Below are 23,592 nucleotides of genomic sequence, written 5' to 3' on the forward strand. Positions count from 1 at the left end.
GATAACTAAGCTGGCCAACACATTTCAAACTTTGAAATGATGTCACCAACTGGATGAAATTTCAGCTCCCTTGTGCCTTCTTTGAAACACTTTCCTTTGATCTGAAATCGTTTGAAGTAAACGTCAAAGGATTGGACAAAATACCACACAAAATGAGTATTAAAAGAAGTTAGTTGCAGCCCCATATTATTTGTTAGCATGTAAGCTAGCTGACCTTCCTTTTATGTTGAAATGTCTCCTGTTGTAGGTGGGTCTGGAATACATCCCCTTCACTGTCTATACTTTCCGTTGCGCAGTTTTCTAGCTTCCCATTTCTTGGTTGAGAAAGACCGCTTCAATGGACCGGCTAACACTTCCTGAGACAAACATTCGACTTACTAATTGGAGGACGGGGAATAAGGTCATGTCGTGTACACGGCATAAAACTCTGGCATTCTGTCTACCAGTTTTGACAATCAAATGTCAACCATCTTAAGAGTTTGACCTTTGGGTAACAAGTCAAGATCTATCAAGTGCAAATGCGTGATATTACTCATGCTGGTCACGTTTTTTTAGGAAGGGAAACAATATTTCCTGGACTTTCCTTTCAACCAACTCAATCTTTATATTGCTTCTGACTGGGCACAAGTTGTAGTCACACTTGCAGTACACACCTGAGTTAATTGACATTCCATCGTAAGCGCTCTTGTGACTACCTCAGCAAATACATTCAAACAGAGCAGCTCGTGTGATTCAAGATGAATGCATGAGGAAAATTCAAATGTGAGTCAGTCCCACAAAGGAAAATGAAGGGGGAAAAAAAAGCTGCCATGACGGCTTCACAGCACATTGGTGTGTTGGACGAGTTATTATTGGCAAAGCTAACACAAGAGAGAATTTAGAAAAGTGAGCACGTATTAAAGCTTTTTTTTCACAGCATAAAATGTAAATGAGAGATATTTGTGAGAAGAGAGGCCTCCGATCCGTTGCGTGTCACAGCTCTTTTTTTGCATAAAATATCGGACAAGCCCTGATTGAAAATGTTTATATAGATATAGATATAGATATATACTTTTCCTCTGTGGTAATTCTTCTAAAAGTTTTTACAGGCAAGGGTTCAGAGTTTATCCCGTTTTGTCAAGAGAGTACAGTAACAGCTCCTCGGTCGCCATGACAGCGATGGTGCATACGTTTGGGGCAGGAAGTTTGCGAAGGCCCCTCCCCTTTTTAGGTGGTGGGGAGGGGAGCGTTCAGGCCACGCCCCACCGTGGAAGCCCCTCGCTCTGGTTGCTATGAGGAGTCCTGGTTGACTGCTTTGCCTCCGTTCATGGTGGGGGTCCCTGAGCTCTTGCGGGAGCGGTGCTTGTCTTCGATCTCATGCAGCGATGGCTCGCGGTACATACACACTGACGGCCGTGACGGTTGGAGGACCACGTGAAGAAAAGAGAACGTATGTGGATAAAAAAAGAAAGTCAAGAGTTAGGAGAGGAACTAGTTAAAAGGCTAGAAAGTACACAAATGATAACATTTTTTTCATGCAAAATAAACATACATTTTATGTCATGCTGTCTTCCTTGGTTCCTTCTAGGTTTACTCTCTGAGTCTAGATTCCGAGTCGAGCTTCTTGAGTCTAGTTTGCGATGCTGGCTGTGGTTATTTTGGATTTTTGTCTCGGAGAACTTTCGACTTCTCCACTTCTGTATTCTGTCCTGGGTCCAAATTCTGCTCCTCATGTGAGAACTTGTGTTCATTCTCAATTCCTGACTTTTCTCCCCTCCGTCGACTTGATTGATTACATTTAGCTTGTGGAATTATAATACAAAACCTGCAATGCTTGGGTAATCAATGGCAGTAAAAGCACACCATTGCACACTTGTGTTTTTAGGTTTCAGGAGAAACTGTTACGTTTTCCCAACACCGCAGAGAACAATAGACCAGAATGGACACGGTCTATTGTTCCCCATGGTGGTGTAATTTGTTATGAGATGGTAAGTAGAGGACAAAGGGACACATTTGGATGTTGCTGACATACGACGTAGCCACTAAAAGTCACCACTCTTATGCTGGAGAAATAATTGATATCGGAAATTTAGGATGTTTATGAACAGTACTGGCGTTTTTTAAGTAATGATTAAAAAGTGAATTCGTAGATTTGTTTCTGAATATATACAGTACACGTTTGAATGTAAATGCTGAAAATCACTGAGAATTACAGTACTGAGCAGGTTTTTTAGATTTTTTTTTTTTTTTTTAAGTTTTGTCTCTTAAGAATCTAGCTAGTGGAACGACCAGTTGTCAGATGGGGGTGCACGGACGTCACGCAAAGAATGATGGAAGGGCAAAGAGTTTTTTTTTTTTTTTTTTTTAAATCCAGTCCAGTCGGTAGCAAGTATATCAAGGCTTTGGGCTAGCGTCGCCATTTTAAAGTGCCTTGTTGTCAACTGCAGGTATGAAAAAGGAAAAAGATTGTGGAAGCTTTTTTTTGACAATTATGATGTGGTCCAGGTATTTGGGCTGACATCATTGCTAACATTCGGGCTTTTTTTGTCTGTAAGACTTTAAAAACAGACTCAAGAACAACGCAATAAAGTGACAAATCGGTGCTATAATATGTCATAAAGTCAAATTTTATTTTTATTTTTTGACTTACCTTCAATGGGCCTTGGTACAAAGTGAGAAGAGGGTTTGGTCTTCTTGACCCGGTTGCCTTTCATGACTTGTCCCTCTTTAGTGAGGCCGAGGAACCAGGCCCGGCCCGACTCCTGCTGCCGGTACACAGTGGACGAGTAGATCACGTAGTAGTTCTCAAAAACCGACTCCTTGAACTTGCACTCCGGCGTGAACATTTCCTGTGAGCAGAACGCAGACAGTACTGTACAAATGTATATTTATCATAAATCAGTACGTCTACGCTATGAGCTAAAATGGATAGCCAAACCTTGATCTAGACCAGCGGTTCTCAAATGTGAGATTTTAACAGGGTTTCTACAATAAATTAAATGTTTTGAAAGCAAGAGGTAACTATTTTCGAATTAAGTGCAAATTAACTGGAACGTAAGGCACCATATTTCTAGATTGTGTTATTGAGTATTATTTGCAAAAGGTTGTATGCTTTTAAGTTTTTGTACCAATGTGCACAGTCATGAGTGCTGCAATTCTCCAGCAGACAGGTCAGAAATAAAAATGACCGACAGATGCCATTACAAATGTTATTACGAAATGTAACAAATCATACAGAGATGGAACAGCATTCTGTTTTTATTCCTTTTTTTTCCATCTGAATGCTTTGCGCTGGCGGGGGGCCTTGGCTGAAAACAAATTCACAGGGGGTACGTCAGCCACTGATCTAGATTAATTAGAACAGAGCCAATATGAAAGTAGGAAATTCATTTGAAGTGGAAAAAGCTGCTGTTTCGCTTGCGCGCTCAAAATGGGTTCCCACCACGAGCATGTGAATATTGCCAAGGTCAGTAAACACATCACACACATGCTATACTACAAACACAAACACACATGTCCTTGGGAGTTGAAACAGAATGATGATCTTAATAGGGCAACACTGGAAGATATGTATCACGCCGCATCATTATCAACGCAGCACGTCAAGGAGAAAGTCAATGAGTCGCAGGAAAGATGGAGCGGAGGTGATATTGGCTGTATTCTACATTACTGCCATGACAGAACGGAGGAGCAAAATAAATGATCTATATCAGTGATCCACAAACTTTTTTTCAATATCATACCCCCTGTGAAATATGTTTCAATTATTTCTAAAGTAGTTACTCTAACACAATTGAGCAGTGAGTTGTTTCATGTTCCAATTAATTTGCTCTTCATTAAAAATATTGTGTTCTGTTTTTTTCATGACATTCAAGATGCTCACATGAAATCCATTTATGTATGGGTTTAGTCAAAAAACATAGTTACATCAAAACCCAACATAGCGATTTGCTAGCTAAAACCACACATTTGAGTAAGCCTGCTTTGCTAAACAAGTCTTCCAGACCATGCACGTTAAATAAACGTTTTTCTAAAGCAGACTATTTTTTTTTAACTATGTACTTAAAAAAATTTGAGTAACTTGTTTCACGCCTAAAGTAAATATATTTGTATTTATTCATGTATTGCACTTCAAAAAAATCCTTAAGTGTATCAATGATTTCCTGCCCAAAGCATGTTGGGATGTGCTTCAGCTCACCTGCAACTCTAATGGAACACAATAGAGAAAATGTCTGGATCAAATTATATATCTTTTTTTTTTTTTTTTTTTTTTTTTAAACAGCAGAAAGTGGTTGATTGTAATGGACTGGAGTATTTTGTAGCCACGTTAAGTCAGGGTGATAATGTTGAGATGGGAGCAGTGAATAAGAGTCATTCTGAGGGCGTGGGAAAGCCGTGGTGATGGAGTAGTCTGGGGCAAGAACTCCCGGGAGAAGGTGAAAGAGAAGTTCTTCATGTTTGAACCTTCGCCAAGGCGTCGTTAAAACTGATCGTGTTACTCAAACGGCTGCTCGGTCCCGGTATTAGTGGGACACAAAAGTAGCTTGGCTGTATCGTTCCACAGCGGAGATTCAGGAGTGGGCGGGCATTGACTTGAGCAGGACTAGAATCAGTGTACCAGTAGGCTGATGTCGAGAGATCAATAAAAAAAATAAATAAAAACACAGTTGCAGAGGCCGTGATAAGACGAGCAGAACATATATAATACATATATCCTGGGGAAATGTGAAGGCACTTGAGCCTCTATGTGAAATCAGGAAGTTAACTTAAAACAGTTAACTTAGGAAGTTAAGTGTATGTAAATAAATGATGCAATCTTAGATTTGGCGCATTGGGAATTCAATTTCTTATGATTTATGACATGATTTATAACAAGCCATTTCACTTCCTGGTTAAAAATGTAACACTTTCACTTCCTGGTTAAAAATTCGACCACATCGACCACAAATATATATATATATATATATTTGTGGTCGAATTTTTAACCAGGAAGTGAAATGTCTTGTTCACTGAAACCCCGCCTCTCACGGTGTAGCTGACATACTTTCTTCATGACATCGCTCTAAAGCCGAGCCCCACGACAAAACAACAAAAAAGCAAACGTCATGGTGATCAGTAACGGGAGTCAGAGGCAGAGTGAAAGAAGGGGACAAAAAGAAGCATTTTACTCAAACTGAAATGAGCTGGAGTTGCCAACAAAGCAAAAGACGTGTCAAGAAAGCACACACGGTAACACCCGTTCCACTTATCAAATCAATCCCCATGGGCAAAAGCCACTACTCATAACAATGTGTGCCCCCTAACACAGATTTTCACCACTTGGATATTTTCAACACTAAATCTTAAACTGCTGTAACTAATAAATGAAGGGTTGCTGTCCACTTGGCCCATTCTGTGTGTGTGTGTGTGTGTGTGTGGGGGGGGGGGGGGGGTTAAGGTGATGAATAAACAGAGTAACATGGTTTAAAGTTGCAAAGAGTTGAATTTCTCTGATACGGGCCCTTTAAAATGCACCCCAATGCTTTTTCTTCTCTCAACCAGACACCTTGAAAATGAGCAAAGTTACTGTATACAGTATTTGTGCAAATGGAGGTAGTTGATGCGGAACAGATGGTTTTGGTTTTATGTAGCTCTGTCTCAATTTATAGGGGACGTATTATGGAAAATCGACTTTTTAATGGCTTGTATACAAATAGTTGGCTCTCTGGAGTGCCTGGCCACCCATGAAGTGTGAAATGAAACAACCGCGTAAATCTTTTCTTATCTGCCTAGTTCGGAAAAGGTGTCTGTGAGCGGGCTATTCTGTACTTCTCACCCATTGTTCCGTCATTCTACAGCTAATTTAAAAATAATTTATTATGATTAGGGTGGAGTAATCAGTCACTAACTTGCATAGATAAAATAGGGCTTAAAGTGTGCCATAATTATGTGTGGGGTATTTTGATTAAGAAATGTGTACATTTTTAAATGTACACCCCCCCACACACACACACTTTCTTTATCTGAAGCAGACACCTTGAAAATGAGTCAAGTTGTAGTTGTGCAGATAGCTGTAGCGATGCAGAACAGCTGGATTCTACACAACCTAATCTCATTTTTAAAGCAGGATTTGTGTGTGTGCGTGTGTGTGCGTGTTTGCAATATCTCCTGCAGGTTTCCGTGCCCTTTTAAAGTTGTCCAAATCCAATTCTCGCTGGAGGTGACCATTTATGGTGTTGACGGGTGTGCAAGCTGTGTGTGTGGCTATGTGTATAGCCACAGAAAGAATTTAAGTAGAAATGGTAAATGTGATGCGTTTTCACAAAAAGCAGGCTTATCTCTACAAAAATGAAAACTGACATATTTATATATTCTAATCTCACACTTAATCTCCGAAAAATTGAAGTTAAACTGTCCTCACTAACCCCCAGTGGTTCTTGTACCCCCATTTTCCAACTAAATTGCTCTTATTTTGAAAAGAAAAAAACCCATTAAGTTCCTGTCATGTCATTAAAAAGATTAGCTGGTATCTGTAGAAATTAGTAAAATCGCACATATAGTGCACCCTGAAGTGCCCTCTCCTACCCCCATTTGAGAGCTGCAGTATTAAACAATTGGGTCAGTGTTCCCATTAATTTGTGCTTTTATTTTGAAAATAAATGTCATGTTTCTGCCATGGCATTAAAAAGATTTGTTGGTATCTGTAGAAACTGGTAAAATTATACATATAGTACACACTAAAGTGGCCTCTCGTACCCCCATTTGAGAATTGATTTATTAAACTATACCTCTAGGATCCATGCTCCAATTAAATTACTCTCATTTGGAAAAGAAATGGTACCTTCCTGTCATGGCGTTAAAAAGATCTGCTGGTATCTGTGGAGACTCTGGAACAACCGCACATATACCCTAAGGTTCCCTCACTTACCCCCAGGGATACTTGTACTTCCATTTGAGAACTGCTGTCGCAAACTATTAATCCAGGCTCCATGTTCCAATTATTTTGCCCTTATTTTGAAAAGAAATGCCATGTTCCTGTCATGGCATTCAAAAGATTAGCTGGTATCTGTACATGCACCTTGAAGTGCCCTCACATACCCCAATTTGAAAACTGCTGTATTAAACTATTGCGCTATGCAGTGATAAAAATTTAGGGGGGCAGCGTTAAGGACTAACAGTTTTCCGCTGCTTTGACTTTAGAATTATGAAGCCATAGTTGTGTTTCTGGCCACTTGAGGGCAGTACAACAAACTGTGAACACAACACTCACATTGATTAAATACACCGAAAGGAATAAAACTCCATCTCCATTTTGGCTATGAGATAAACATCGCTCACTCGCTAATTGCATTGTTTATCAGTGTGCATTCATCTCATTGGTGTTACAAAGTATGGACTAATTAAGAATAAAGGCTGCCATATGTTGTCAAAAGAGCGTGTGCGTGTCTGTGTGTGTGTTTGTGTGCGCCCAATGCTCACACAGCATTTCACAGCTCAGCAACAGCTTGAGTCACCGTCCCTTCATTCCGAAAAGACGCAAGCATGCAAGGCAAGCACCGTAAAGGACTTTGGGAAGGTGAGGTCATGGGGTCGGCGCCATACGGACACCTCTGAGGGGGTCAGCAGCAGGGAGGGCAGGATGGGACGTTTCATCAAACTGCACAAGACTGTCTGGGCTGGAGCTCAGCGAGTCACGTTTTGCCTCTCTGATGCGCGTGTGTGCATATACCACTGTATGTGGTTTTATATGAGTGTGTGTGTGTGCGTTTTTTTTTTCTCATTTTCCATTACTGTTTGACTGCTTGCTCTGACTTAAAAAGTTGAAATTATTTTTATGTATATTTATGTATTCATTAATTCTTCACATTAGTTCATTTGCACCTATCGGAGTAGCGCTCTCAATTTCGTTGTATAACAATGAACAATGACAATATAGGCATTCTTTTCTATTCTATTCTAGTCTATTCGATTCTACTTGAATATTGCATGGAATTTTGAGATGCACATGGTACAGATAGAATGGGGGATGATCGATAGGTAGGTAGGTAGGTAGGTAGGTAGGTAGGTAGGTAGGTAGGTAGGTAGGTAGGTAGGTAGGTAAAACGTTTTGGGACTCTCCAAATCACTTGTCAGAAGCCACAACAAATCCAAGTCACGCCACAACGTTTCCTCCAAACAAGTCCAGCACAAGGACATCTCTCCATGAGCTTGGCTTGGAGTGTGTTTCGTGTAAAGCAAAAAGCTCTTGGGAAGGAGAAGGGCAGAATGTAAGTGACTGAAGTCTGACAAGGCGCCTTGTTTGCAGATGACTGAGTGGGAAAAATGAGGTGAGCAACGCAGGTCGCAGTCTCTCTTGATTAATGAAATCTCCTTAATGGATTCGCGTGAAGCGCACAATGAAGAGGAATAAACACCTCAAAGGAGTGCAACACGCCCGCACACTAAAACGCGTGCCAAATGGTTCGCCGGCCGACTTGCTTTGTCTGAGAGGAATAATAATAATGAAGCACAGTGTTTAAGTGTTACAAAACAAGTGTGGGGCTGCCACCTTTCAGAGCGAACTAACAGATGACTAATTGCGAAAATGCATGTGAGGGCGGTATTCTTTTTCTATCCATCCAACATGCTAAATATACCGTGTACCCCAGTTTTTCTCAAATGGGGATAACCGTACTAGGAAAAGAACAGAATAACAGCCAGGCTAAATAACTGGCAATATTCTCTATTTTGACCGGTATCAACTTTGGCTTTTTTAGAAATTGGATGGCTGATATAAATCAATTTAAAACTGTTATCAACAGACAGCTACATATTTATTCACATTTTTAGTTAAATTTATAAGATATTCTGCTGACCAAGGGAACTGCAACTTTTTGCATTTGTTTGAAAGCAAAGATTATTACGATTTCAAAATTTTACTGTAGAAGACCAGTGTTCCCTCACCACTTCGCGCTTCACTTTTTGTGGCTTCAGTGCTTAGTGACTTTTTAAAAAAAATATATATACGGCATATGTTAACTGTGTTACATTGATAATAATGTAGATACAGTGTTTACGACACTTTATGTCAATGCTACTCGATGTATATACTGCAATAACACTCCCACGCTCAGTCTAACTGCAGTCTAACAGCCTGTTAATACTCGGCCTTGTTCAGCTGCAAATAAAGGCAATTTAGCTTAAAACTAAACCACTGCTCATGATTCTACATCACAGAGCCATGGCATTCGATAAAGGCATTTTGGCCCAAAATTTTCGGCAGAAGCAACTCGTCATGCATGGAGGGACAACAGAAGTTGCGTGTGTGTTGAAGCGGTATGTAAAAAAAATAAAATATGATGAACGATGCATTGTGACCCCTGCCTCCCTGTTGTTATGGGCTGCAAATTTGTCTACGTGTGAGAGAGAATCTCCTGTGTCTACCGACTATGGCAACAGGAATGAACACAAAATGAGCCTGGCCCTTTAAGACGTTCACTATGGTGGCTGTAGGATGAAAAACGCAAAGCAAACTTTTGCTGTGTAATGTTTACTTCGGTTCTGTATTTCTCACTACACAAAAGTGAATTTTGTACAAAATAAAGCAGCGCCGCTTCACTCTTTTCGAAATTGCTTATTGGTTTTCCTCCTTTTCTCGCTCCCCTGAAAAATTTGCGTTTTCACCAAGAGGTTGCATTCAATTGGTGCCCAAATGTAGAATTTATAAGACGGTTTGACCAAAAGGTGTTATAAATGATCTTATTCCTTCTCAAAACAGCTAACCTCTAACTAAACACGAAATAAACAAATATTTCAGTAAAATATCTTTTTTTTTAGTCCTAATAATACATGTATGGCTAAAATCCCACTAAATTCTTCAGGTAGCATGCTTCCAGAAAGAATGAAGATGACTTGGGATTGGATTATTGAGCGATATGTGTGTCAGATGCCTGCGGATGGCGAGCGGTGACGTCATTTGGCAGATGAAGCAAAAAGAACAACAGTGAGATAGATGTAATGGATATGAAACTGGGCTGCCAGCAGAACTGTGTTGAACGCGTTCAGAATCCTAATCAGTGTTGGCGACAGGTGTTCTTTGACTTTGTATGAGGCTGCAGGGGGTTCTGGAAGGACTTTCATTCGAATTTGGGCCGGAGCCATCAATGTACTTGAAAGACTAAAGAAAATCCCAAGACTGACATGGAATTTCCAAGGTGTTCATTCATATTCCGTCAAGAAATCAGGCCAGATCTGGTCTAGACTGGTCTCTTCTCTCACACCACTTTTTCCCTAAATCTGTTTACCTTCTCTTGCTCTCACCCCAAAAATCAGAATGTGTTTGTGTGTTGACCTTGCTGAAAACCTTCCAGAGGAGACAGTGATGATAAATGACTGAAACCAAATCACAAACGTGTACTAATATCCCACTGGTCAAAGGGAAAACCACTAAATGGCAAAAGAGGCTCCTTATATAAATGCTTCTTTTTAGTGCTGAATGCCAAGGAAATAGTATTTGTGAAATACCAGGCCCGTATCTACAGACAAAAAAAAATAGCTGTTGGGGCATCTCCCATCAATTATGCCGATCTCAGCAGTAGCTTTGTGTAATAAACAAATGAAGCACTATTTTGAAAACAAAGCATGCTGATTTATTTATTGAACATACAAACACGAAATAAACAAAATAAGAGGAAAATAATCAAAACATAATGGTTTAGTACAATTTGTTCAATATGTTCATTAAGAGTAGGAAGAAGTACAAAACATCTAGTCCTACCCCCTTGTTCTCTATAAATGAAAAAATGTGTTATCCAATCGATGCACAAGTGAATTATTCATATCGTATATATGAAAAAAAATGTTTGCCATTAAAGAAAAATGAAGGATAAAGAGTGAAAGATTCTGTGCAACTTAAATTGTTTTCAATTGTCTTGTAGCATTCTATTTTCTAACCCCTATTTTAAGGGATTCATTCCACAAAATTCATACAAATCTATCTCATAATTATTCCCTACATTTTACATACAAGTATATATATATATATATATATATATATATATATATATATATATATATATATATATATATATTCCTGATAATTATTCCAGGATTAATGACAAATTAATGGGGTTCAATCAATCATTTTCTTTAGCACTAAAGCCACATTAAAAAAAAATAAAAACGTTAAAAGCGGTGTTTCATAAAACGGGTTGTTTTGTTTTATTTTATTTTTTACCTTGAACAAAACTCAACCACTCTCTCTAACCTTGCACAACTTTGACTCACTCCTTCAGGACCTTCTGTGAAGGTTTTACCGTGACATGTCATTTATTTCGGTGACATAAATAAGAAGCAGTGAATTTAGTCCCCAGTTAAGTAAAAAGAATAGGAGCAGTTACTCTAGATGGATGGATGGTTAGCCCGAGCTAGATGGAAAGGTGGAAGGAGATGGATGATAGTCCGGTCTCGGGCTTGCAAAAATCTTGGGTCAATCTCAAGCAGTTTTTTGACATGCTGTTAACGACGTAGAACTCAACGTTCATCTTTAGAGAACAGAGACTTCCCCCAAAGAAAATTTAATGGAGCATTATAGTTCTTAGCTGGCCCATCTGTTAGTTAGTTAGCAGACTATTTCCTTTCTAATGGAGGATGACAGACATATGGGCAACACCATTATTTTGCTGGCAATAGGCAGTTAGTTCTCTACAGATGCCACAAGTTACTCAGGTGGTGAAACTAAATGTTTTTTTTTGTTTTGCCAGATGATTGCCAAAGTCCTTGGCCCATGTGCGACCATACAATAGTCTGTGATTTTTTACTTTTTTGTACTCTAATCACAAAGCTAAGAATTTACAAAGTACTTTCTGACATACTTTGTTTTGTGAGATAGATAGATAGAATATAGAAGTTAGATATACTGTAGGTAGGAAGAGAGATTAAAAATGGATGCAAAGATGTTGCTAGCTACTAACTAGCTCACAAGATAGCTAGCTGGTTTAAATGTAGTAGCTAGCTTGTGTATGATGTAGGGGTTGCTAGCTACTTACTCGCTAGCTAGTTCAACTAGCTAACTAGTTAAGATGCAGTAGCGAGCTAGTTTGGATGGACAGATTGATAAAAAAAATGGATGCATAGATTTTGCTAGCTACTAACTAGCTCACAAGATAGCTAGCTTGTTTAAATGTAGTAGCTAGCTTGTGTATCATGTATAGGTGTTGCTGGCTACTAACTCGCTAGCTAGTTCAACTAGCTAACTAATTGAGATACAGTAGATAGATAGATAGATAGATAGATAGATAGATAGATAGATAGATAGATAGATAGATAGATAGATAGATAGATAGATAGATAGATAGATAGATAGATAGATAGATAGATAGATAGATAGATAGATAGATAGATAGATAGATAGATAAGAGTGCTGATTCTTGCTTCTGTGTTGGGCAGTAGCAAAGTAGGTCATATTGAGAATAATTTATGGATAATGGAAATGGGAATCTTTGTTGTAGCTGCTCAGCCCCTCGCACACTAACAGGACTAAAACACTCCGCACAAGCATTATCAAGTCCGCTCACCGACAGCCTCATCAGCGAAAGCCTCAATAGGGCTAGAGCCAATCAAGAGCGACCACTTAAACTGATGAACACCGGTGGCGAAAAAAGCCAGTAGCTACCCAAATGCCTTCCCAAATCTCACATCGCAAAGACAGAAAAGCTGCAGTGAGGGAAGCGTGACCAAAATGAGAGGAGATCCCTCAATAATGACCTCCCAGGAGAGCGAAAGCTGTGTATGCTTGAGATTTTAGCGAGAGAGACGACAGTAGGACAATAAATCAAGCGCAGAGATGAAGAGCTTGTCAGATAAAGAGCAGCACGGGCAAACAATAATAAACGCAAGTTGCATTGAAAGTAAAAAGTGAAGGGCTTATTTTATGGCTATCATTGCACCATGTGACATGTCATAAATGTCTGAACACAAATGTTTCTCTTATCGTGCATACTAAATTCTAAAGCTGGACATTTAATCAAATTCAAATTGACATGAAAACATGAGTATTTTATTTTTCTACTTATCTTTAGTTAATTTCTTTTTTAGTTCATTTTTTCAGGGAAGGTCAATTAATAAAGCTGCAAATTTATTTGCATGAACTCATTTTTGACTTAGTGATGTCTGACATTAGATTTATGACAGATTCATATCTGATTTGTGCTTTATGCTTACGCTTGCCAGAAATTTCGGTAGGTTGCAGTGAAATTTTGAAAGATTGAAAGTCAAGGTGAGTAGTAAGTTAACTCCTCTTGAAACCAAACATTCTTTTGCTACTTTTATTTTAGCGTAAGCCTCGCCACAGAGGCTGTCATTGTTTCATTTAAAAAAAAATAGAAGTGATAAAGCTACATATTTGTTTGCACTGTGATTTATGACCTACTTACTTGCATCTGATTTAGAACTTTGAGTCATGATGTCTGATTTAAGACTGACTGACACTGCACTTGGCAGACATTTTGTTAAATTGTCATGAATTCTTGAAAAACTGCAAGTACAGGTGTTTATTGTAATGGATAAACTGCCAATTTACTGTTGATTACATTCCAGATTAATATGTATGTTAGTAGTGAATATATATATATATATATATATATATATATATATATATATATATATATATATATATATATATATATATATATATATATATATGAAATTAGGTTTTTTTTAAGTGGCTTAAACCATTCTAAATTCTCACACTATCTTGTGGATGCAGCCTGTTCCGCTGAGTAATTGAATGCAGGAATATGCACTTTGCAATCCATATGCTAATTTAGTCCATCTACGCTCGGCCAGCTCTTGCATTCCGCCTACTGATGCATGCTGATTTCCCATGTTTCCCATCCCATCCACCTGACCAAAGTGCATTTGGCTCATGTTTTTAATTAAAATGCACTTTGTGGTCACGACAGAATATAAGAAAAAAAATGCACTCCTTCACGACAAACATTTCCCCTGCATGGCCAGAAAGGTCAAAATTGCATTTGCCGGCACATAAAAGGCCTAATTAGCAGGATGAATGGAGTATCACGGCCGTTAGACTGAACGCTGCCATTTGACACCAGGGCAGCGCTGGTCTTGTAATTCATAATAATTGTGACGCCGCCGGACGCAAATGACGCTTTCATGAAAGGGCGCACGCAAGCTCGGGTCAGACGGCCCGCTTAATTTTGGCGTCATTTCAATGAATCACACGACGGCCCGGGTGCTATTTAACATTAATTAAATAGGCGGGCGGTGGGAGGTTATCACCGCGAGCTTGTTTATGACTCTCTAGTTATGAATGAAATCGGTCTCGCCAGATGAGTCACGTTTTGTGCACGTATTGCCCGTCCTTGTCTGAACCCGCAAGGGCTCGTGAGTCCGCCCGGATCGGAAATGATGCAAATTTGCCAGACGTTGCGTCTCCAGAGCAAAATGGACGCCAGCTGAAATCGTTTTATCTTTTTTGGTCAAATTGCTCCCTTATCACTACATGAAACCAAACACACGCTGCTTTGTCCTTCAGACAGTTTAGCATTTCGACATAATAAGTAGAACCCTTTTATGTCGTGGGTCAAATTTTGCTTGGCTTATGTGAATGAACATTCATTTAAAAGAACATTTGTATGCAGTTTTCATTTATTTGGCACTTTTTTAGGGAAAGGAAATCCGTGTCAAAATGACCCAATAATATTAGAGCTGTTTCTGAGGGGAAAAAAGGAATCGCAAGATTTTTTAGTTGGCAGGATTACAAGCAAAAACGCATCTAAATATTTTGGATAACTACACACCACATCAGCTCAAATTGACGCAGGATGTTAGTATTCTAAAGAAACAAAACCACAGGTATAAATTAAGTATTGCCCTTATTACTTTTTCAGTTGGTTTATCATAAAAAAAAAAGTGTTTTGCCACTTTTTACACCTCCGGGTCAAATTGACCCTGGGATATTATTTCTGTTGTTAAGTTAAGTTCTGTTGTTAATATTATAAATCACTGGTTAAAACAAAATATTGGATGAGGATTTTACACATTTCTGACAAGTTTGGGTGACTAAATACACTACGGGTCAAAGTGACCCAGGGACATTGTTTATTTTCCTTCGAACAGACCAAAGAATATGATTGCTGTTTCTGGGGGGTGGGGGGTGGGGGGGGGGGGGGGGGTGGGGGGGGAATCACAGTATTGCCTTTTTGAGTAGGTGTACAATAAAAAAAAATTTTGATCTTTTTGGCTAAATATTTCCACCAACGGGTCAATTGACCCTGGGATATTTTTTGCAGTTGCTGAGAAACAAAAAGCAATCTCTGGTTAAAACAAAATATTGGAGTTAGATTTTACACATTTCTGACAGATTTGGGTGACTAAATACACCACGGGTCAAAGTGACCCAGGGACATTATTTCTGTTCCTTCCAGTCAAACATAACAGATGGATTAAGAATTAAAAAGCCAGATGGGCTGCGAGTAAGGCAAGCCCCACATCCTTTTATTTTCTGTCATTTCCAACTGGGTTAGGCACCACGAGACTGCAAGTTATATAAGCATGTTAACCAAGGAGATGTACTCCGTCTCTACTGTATATGTGCGTATGCCACGTTTTCACTTCCTCTGCATGTCAAACCTTCCAGTGTGCTACCGAGGCGCGTTCTCATCCTTGCTGTAACAGGCAGCGAAATTAAATTTGACATCCGTGACTTTTTCCGCGATCGGCTACCCACACTCGCCCGCGCGCTTCTCGCATCTTACGCCGCATAAGAAATCTATCCGCGTGATATTTACGCCCCCGCTATGTTCATTTCTGGAACCCGGTGGAATAACAATTCCGGTGATGTGGAGATTCGGCACTTACAGGTTAAATGATTTTTGGTTCATGTTCCATGCTTGATTCTGATCCTCTGAAAATGTTGTAATCAGGCCTGATTTCCGATCACATAATCGGGATCTGCACATCCCTCTTTTGAACTAGGCAAAAATACATTATGTAAATTTTTTGTTTTTCTGACATGTTTATGGCGGTTGTAGTAGCGCAACAAGTGTTGCGACACATTGTCTTTAAATATTGGGATGAGCTCCAACTCAATCCTAATGAGAAGTATTTCATAGAATGGATGCAGCTCTTGGATGTCGCCCCTCTGTCGCTAATAGCTATTAGCTAAATTGACTACTCAAGCATATTCTGCTAGTTATGAATTACTCTCGGTGGAAACTGTGTATAATGTAACGACAACCAAGCAGGACGTTCGCTTGCAGATCAACTCATGGTGAGTCGAAAAATTGAGAGGCGGCTATTTGAAACAATGAGTCCTGAACTCAATGTCGAATTAAATGTAAAACATGCACCATGCCGCTTGATCAACAAAGTGGGAGGATAAGTGCTTCACAACAACACAATAACAGTACATCACAAGGGCTCTTGTGCTAATGCGGGATATTCATCAAAGAGGATAGAATAAAACGTGCGCTGAATGCCTACATGGTGGTCAAACATATACACACATCTGTTTGTATGCCTGTACTTGTGGGGACATTGACAAATGCATTTCCTAACCCTAAGAAAACTGCATATAAATTACCATAAAATAAAACCTCAGAAATAAACTGCAAAAGGACTATAAACTCAAAGTGTCACAGAAAATACTCATTATAACAGCCAACTGACAGCCACATTAACACAACTCCTGAAAAGAACTGAAAGGAAACAGGAAACTAAAGACACTCAAACCTAACGAGACAACAAGGAGCACCTGGACAATACACAATTAAAAAAATGAGCTGATTGGCCAACACAAGAGAAGCAGGTTATCATGGACAGGTGGACGCAATCACACAAACAAGGGAAACAGAAACATTAACATAAACGAAAGACCAAACCACCCAGAATGTGAAAGGACAAAGCAAAGTCCAACAAAAACCCAGAACCGAAAGAAACAGAAAACCCCAACACTAACCAAAACCCCACAAAACACAACAGAAAATAACAAAAAACAATTATTGACAATCAAAGAGGTCTGAACTTGTGAGAACGGGCCAAAATGTCCTCACATCTCTGAAAGGTCCTCACCATTGGCAAAATAAAAATTCGGCCGTCCTTAGAAGTAAGGACGTACAAGCACACACACAGCCACGCACACACACACACACACACACACACACACACACACACATATCAAAGTGTGGGTCGTACCGAGCTGTAGAGCATGCCCTCGCCGTTCATGCCGATGTAGAAGCCGCTCTTCACTCCCTGGATGGCCACCACTCTCAGACCCACGGGAATCAGATTAAACAGGGCTGCGCAGCAGACACAAAAGAAAAAGAAGAGCACAATTTAGTTTTCACTTCCCTCTTATGTCGGATCTCTCTTTGTGTTAGCGTTCTGACAGCAGTGAAGTGGACAAGCTTTATGTTCCAGAGAGCACTCGCAATAAGTGAAATCAGAAATAAATATGGTATTTTTCGGACTATAAACTGCAACTTTTTCCTCATGTTTTGAGCCCTGCAGTTTATAGTCCAGTGCATCTTATCTGTGTGTTTTTTTTTGTTTTTGTTTTTTTTGCTAGCCACCAGTAAGCAAATGTGTGTAGCTCAAAAAGAGTTAAAACAGTATATTATTAAATAAATATATATATATATATATATATATATATATATATATATATATATATATATATATATATATATATATATATATGTCTAAATTTAATAAGAGAATATTTAGAATTTGGGGTAAATTTGTGATGTGTACATTTTATATACAGTACACAGTATACGTGATTTTATTTATGTATTTGTGATTGTATATGAATTATGTAGAATGTGTTATTATGTTAACTAAAATAAATTATCAAACAAAGGGAGACAAAAAAAGATGCTATTGAAGTATTGATTTAGATTTTGAACTGCTATTTAACAGATATCCATCCAGCCGTTCATTTTCTATTGCAAAAAAAATAAATAAACAAAAATGATAAAACTCATATACCATCTTTTTGCGTAAAGATCTGAAATTATTACCCGCGGTTTATAGTCCAGTGCGGTTCATCTGTGACAAAAATCAATTTTTTGCTCATTATTTGCAGCTGCAGCTTATATACCGGTGCGCCTTATAGTCCGGAAAATACGATAAGTGAAATCTGCAAAGTAGAAGGTCTTTTTTGTTGTTGATTTTAAATTACTTTAATTAAGTAAAGATTATATGAGCTTATAACTGGTGAAAATAGCTGAATAAGTCTTTAAATTGCGCAATGTGACTGGTATATCTTCCCCAGACCCCAGCCATTCATTTGTGTCCACTATTGTGGACATTTGTTTTTGGTCTATATCTTTTGACTTATTAGAGCTACCCGACTGAGGCCTAGTGTGATAAGTAAAGGACATCCTCGCGTTGGCAATGATGTCTCATGTGTTGCAATTCTCTTTGCAGTCCTACCAAGACAACATGGACACAACAGTGGACACAAAAGAACACGCTAGCTAGTACAAAATATCTTAGCGCAGCATTTGCCAGACAAAAAATATCCACAAGAAATACGTCAGCACAAAGGGATACAAAAAAAAAAGACTGACTCGGGCATTCAGTTATTTTGTTTTATCACAATAAGGACTTGCGAGCTGTGATCAGATTGGACTGACTCTGCAACATAAGCGAGGCGCCTCGCAGGCGTTATCGCATTCGGTTATCGGCGAATGCTGATTGCCGCCGTGAGAGCTGCTCTAATCATCCAAGCGCGACTAGTAAATCACAGCGAGACGCCCGTGATGACGGCCCATTTTAAAATTTAAATCAGCGTGGAAGACACTCCCGAAGATGACCTCCTTGAGGATGTTGATCACAGCAATGATGATTAAAAAAAAAAAAAAAAAAAGCGGTTATTAGAAATTTTCACCGTCCAGGTCGGGCGGTTATCTGAAATGTCACATCGGAAGCAATTGCCTTCTTGGGCCGTTCATTAGCATACGCAAGAGTGAATGCTATCTGAAATGGCGAGGGCACGACAACGACTTTCACGGACTTTTGCTCCCGGATGGCGCGCGAAGGCGTGCCATTGTCCGGAGAGCGCTGATGGCGAACATCAGATAAAGCCGGCGGGGACGAGGGCAGACGTGCTAACACAAGACTGTCCTCCGAGGAGATTGAATTGCGCTCAATAAATATCGACGGCTGCTCCGGATTGTCCGTGTGCCTCCGGGCCACACGGGCAACTCTATTGTAATGCAGAGGTGTCCAAACGTATTCCTCCGTGGGACACATTTACAAAAATCCAAGTACGCAAGGTCGACTTTGAATATTTGCATACGGTTTACATTGTATATTACAGATGTTTAGTTTTTTTTCCTGAAAAAATGCTAGTTAAATGACTTTCTATAAGACAAATAGATTGGTTTGTAAAAAATTTGGGGTAGTCACCGGTAAAGAATATTAAATCAGCAGCTGAATTCTATCTCTACGTTCAGAACTAATACAGGTGCAAGCTGTTATAAGCTCATAAAGTATCTTTCGTCTCTACAGAATTATGCAAGGAATTGTTGTTTAGTTATAAGCTAGTTACCTGTAAATTTCAACCTATAAATATATTCTTTTTCCCCCTTGAAACCTGTGTCTTTGTCGACTCTAGTGCGATTTATCTGCAGTTTTTTTAAAAGTCCCCAAGGGGCAATCTGCCGGTAAATAAAGGGAGACAGAAGATGACAATAGCAAAGTATTGATTTGGAGTTGGAACCACGTCGTTACTGGCCACCAGGGGGTACTCTCCTCTAGTAAATGCAATAAGGCATGTTACTGTTGTGTTGGTGCACAACAATCCATGTGTGTTGGTGTTGAAAATATGTTGGTATTGCTCTTATTTCCAAACATGCCGGCTTGTTCAGTCTGTGTTGAAGGCACGATAAAAAAATAAATTAATTAAAAATTTAAATGACCACATTTCAAAAAACTTCCATGTACCATTTTGCTGAATAAATGCAGTTTATATTCCGATGTGGCCTACATGTGATAAAAACTGACTTTCTGTTCGATTTAGTTGTTGCGTTTTATAATCCGGTACGCCTTACAGTCCAGAAAACACAATGGTTGATTTGCATCTTTACATATTTACAAACCCTCAACAGAGTAGAAGTCAAATTCATTACTCACTTTTATTTTAGGATATGCTGCGGTCCACTTAAAAATGGACAAAAATCTTAACAACCACGCAAATCACCCTCGGGCCATAGTTTGAATAAACCTGTTGCAATGAATTCTCCTCAGACAGACATATTGCAAAGGCAGAAGGAAATGTTTGCCGCCTCAATTCATAACTTTTGATTGTCTGAATGATTTCATTTTTTTTTCCCATGGTTAGCCTCCGTCTGCTGTCGCGCGAAACGCCTATAGCCTTCTAACACTGCTGCATTTGTGACTCGGATATGGCCGGCTGCGTCTCTTGCTCTTCTGCACAGAATCCCTCAAAAATCCCAGGGTTCGCATATATTCTACAAAGACCTGAAATAAATGTTCTACGGAGTCTTAGGTCAGTGCTTCTCAACCTTTTTTTCAATGATATAGCCCCTGTGAAATATTTTTTCAGCCAAGTACCCCTGAACCAGCACAAGGCATTTTTGCAAGGCCAAAAAGAAAATCTTAACAGCCATCCATGTCTGATTTATTAAACTTTGGAACTACTTTTTTTTTTAACAAAATCACTAAGCGTACGCTATTCAGCAACTCAGACAGCTGATGCAACATCATCCGTTTTATTTCTGGCTCTTCTGCCTGAAATTTGCTTTACTAATGACAATGCACATCCATTATGAAAATCAAAGAAAAAAAACATTAAAGTTTCGCAAGGAGGCACTATCACACAATTTAGCAATAACTTACTTAAGGTCACAATAAACTTGCTCTTCATTTGAAAAGAAAAAAATGGTTGCAAAACTTAAAAAAAAAAAAAAAAATTTGAAAAGGAGATAATATCACACAATTTAGCAACAAGTTACTTAATGTCCCAATTAACTTGCTCTTAATTTGAAAAGAACATGAACTGTTCCAAAACTTAAAAGAACAGACAACAAAGTTTGGAAAAAGAGTCACTATCATACAATTGAGCCGTAAATTAATGCTCCAATTAATTTGCTCTTAATTTGAAAATAAACCTGAAATGTCCCAAAACGTTAAGAAAAATGTAACAAAGTTTTGCAAAGGTGTCACAGACACACAAGTTACTTAATGTTCCAATTAGTTTGCTCCAATTTTTAAAATAAAAATGAAATGTTCTTGTCATGCAATTGAAAAGCATTAAATTAGATTTGTTGATACCTGCAGAAAGTGAACTTTTACCTCTCCATTTGTGAACTGCGGGTCTACCATACATGTGTTGCTTCACCATTTGTGTTCAACTATGCAGTACTTTGCTATGTCTATCAAAATGAATGCCAAGGTCACACATCCCACCAAATCTCCATCAAATTGAACTGCATGAGTTGCAAAACAGTTCCGAATTAGTACTCGGCAGCTCAAGTGATGCAAAACCTTTGTTTGAGTCCATTTGTCACCTTTGAACGGTTGGCACAGATGTACTGTGAAAGTGTCATAAGCAATAAGAAATATCTTTTGCTGTTTGCTAGTAATCACTGAAGACGATCAAAGAATGGCGATCAAATTAATAACCGCTCTGGGTTACGACCGAGCTGTAGAGAGTAGTACTTAACAGTCTTCAGAGGATTCATTATTTCTATTTTGTAGTAGAATGATTGAGGTTTAATTTTTGAATGATAATGTCAGGAGTGAGCGACCGAGCGACAGACTGACGATTGCAATTTTCCGCTTGAAAAAAATGACGGAAGCAAGGGCGGGGCACCGTCGACTGACGCCTAACAGACCAGCATAAAAATGTAAAATGCTCACCTCTGAAACTAAATTACACTTTCTGTCTGCAGTTCAGGGCTAGAGGGCTAATCCATTATTCAAATATGGCCGCCTCTCAATCAATACATCCGTGCCAGATCTGAATCCAAAAGTCTTTGTGCTGCTCCAGCACTCCTTTCCCCTTCATCCCATTTTCTATCTACCTTCAAACTGTCGGCGCTTGCGGCACCACATACGGAGAATTATTTATTGGGTACAAACGGAGACGGTGGTATTTTTAGTTTCATGCGGCTGAATTATTTACCGCGGCCCTTCATCCCTGGGCTGACATCGCTGCTTAACAAGAGGATTACCTCCGAGCGGGGAAACCCTCAACGCAACCTACAAAAAGATACACAATACAACGGAAAGCCTTTGAAAGTGCACAGAGGACGCGCCATCTTTAAGAATGTTTTTCACTTAGCTCGGTAATCCTTCTCTGGCCCGACACCCTGCCCCGACATTAATGTACAAGTGGTTCTGACTGAGGGGTTATCCTCATAAAACATCGAAAGCATGAAAGAGAGAGCTTGTTCTGTCCAGCAGAAGGATGCCGGGGTGCACAAGTTTTGGCAAGATATTTTCAGACAAGAAAGATTAGCATTGGTTTCCCGTCTGGCTCCGCTCCAGACTAGGAGACCGTTCGACACTGACGTATGGTTTCCCCTTATCCTCCTTATCCTGAGAGACAAAAATTGTCACAAAAATGTGAAATTGAACTATACTGGACAAAGGAGCTTTCAGCTTGGGCTGGCCAATAAATCAAATTAATTGGATTCATCTGTCATTTTGAAAATCGACAATATGATAATTAGCATTCAGGTTAGGTGCTTTGTTTGTTTAAAATAGTTACTGAATAATTGAAGCATTTCGGAAGGACTGGGCCGCTAATACCAAATCTATTTTAATGCTCTTGAAATGTTCCTGTCATAGAATTCAGTTTTCTTTTCAAATTAAGAGCAAATTAAATGCAACATTATGTAATGCTGCTAAATTGTGTGGGAGTGACTCATTTGCAAAGCAGTTTTTTTTTGTTTTTTTTTTAGTTTGGGAACATTTTTTGTTTGCTTGTTTCTTTTCAAATTATGCCCAAATTAATCGCAACATTAAGTAACTTATTGATAAATTGTGTGACTCTTTTGCAAAACCTTGTTGTCTACGATCAGGAGCATTTTATTGTCCTTTTGAAATTAAGAGCAGAATAACTGGAATCTAAATACATTTATTTGACTTGACTTGGAAAAAAAAAAAACATGTAATTGACCCAATTTGGACATAGGAGGTTTCGGCTAGGTCAGGACATTAAACCTAAAAATCTTAGGATGAAAGGGCTACATTTAATATTTTTCTAACTGTAATTTAAAGCTGAAGGGTGTCATGTCAGGGCGTCATTTTGCTACTAAAAATAAATATAGTTGATTTGTAGTGATGCATATTAGGAAAAACTCTACAGCGTATAAAACAAACCTTAAACCACTTAAAAATGGACTGAGGTCCACAAATGGCCCCCGAGGCATATTTTGGCCACAGATGAGTGAATACTTTTTTCGTCAACATATTTTGCTGGTAGATCTGCAAACAAACGATGTGCAAAGGCGTCACTCACTGTTGTCGCTGTTCTCGTCCTTGCTGCCATCAATGGTTCCGTCGGGCTTCATCTGCAGGTAGAAGCCCTGCTGGCTGAACAGTCGTGTCACGATGCCTTTCAGCTGTGGCTCTGCAACGCGCGTGCACACACACAAA

General features: G+C 39.1%; 1 protein-coding gene across 3 annotated transcripts in view; it reads right to left on the bottom strand.

Annotated features, from left to right (window-relative positions):
- Window positions 1-832: 832 nt before the first annotated feature.
- Window positions 833-23,592, bottom strand: part of LOC148414758 (fibroblast growth factor 12) — a 38,753-nt gene continuing 15,993 nt past the window's right edge. For all 3 annotated transcript variants that reach the window (XM_088429825.1, XM_088429824.1, XM_088429823.1), the window contains 4 exons: window positions 23,456-23,566; window positions 17,155-17,258; window positions 2,630-2,828; window positions 833-1,385 (listed from right to left, as the gene is read on the bottom strand). In XM_088429825.1, coding sequence (XP_088285951.1) covers window positions 1,270-1,385; window positions 2,630-2,828; window positions 17,155-17,258; window positions 23,456-23,566 — 530 coding nt within the window. In that variant the 3' untranslated portion in view covers window positions 833-1,269. The remainder of the gene's footprint in view (window positions 1,386-2,629; window positions 2,829-17,154; window positions 17,259-23,455; window positions 23,567-23,592) is intronic.

The sequence above is a fragment of the Hippichthys cyanospilos genome, chromosome 12 (genome assembly GCF_059441005.1).
Source record: "Hippichthys cyanospilos isolate Australia breed blue-spotted pipefish chromosome 12, RoL_Hcya_1.0, whole genome shotgun sequence".
Classification (NCBI taxonomy): domain Eukaryota; kingdom Metazoa; phylum Chordata; class Actinopteri; order Syngnathiformes; family Syngnathidae; genus Hippichthys; species Hippichthys cyanospilos.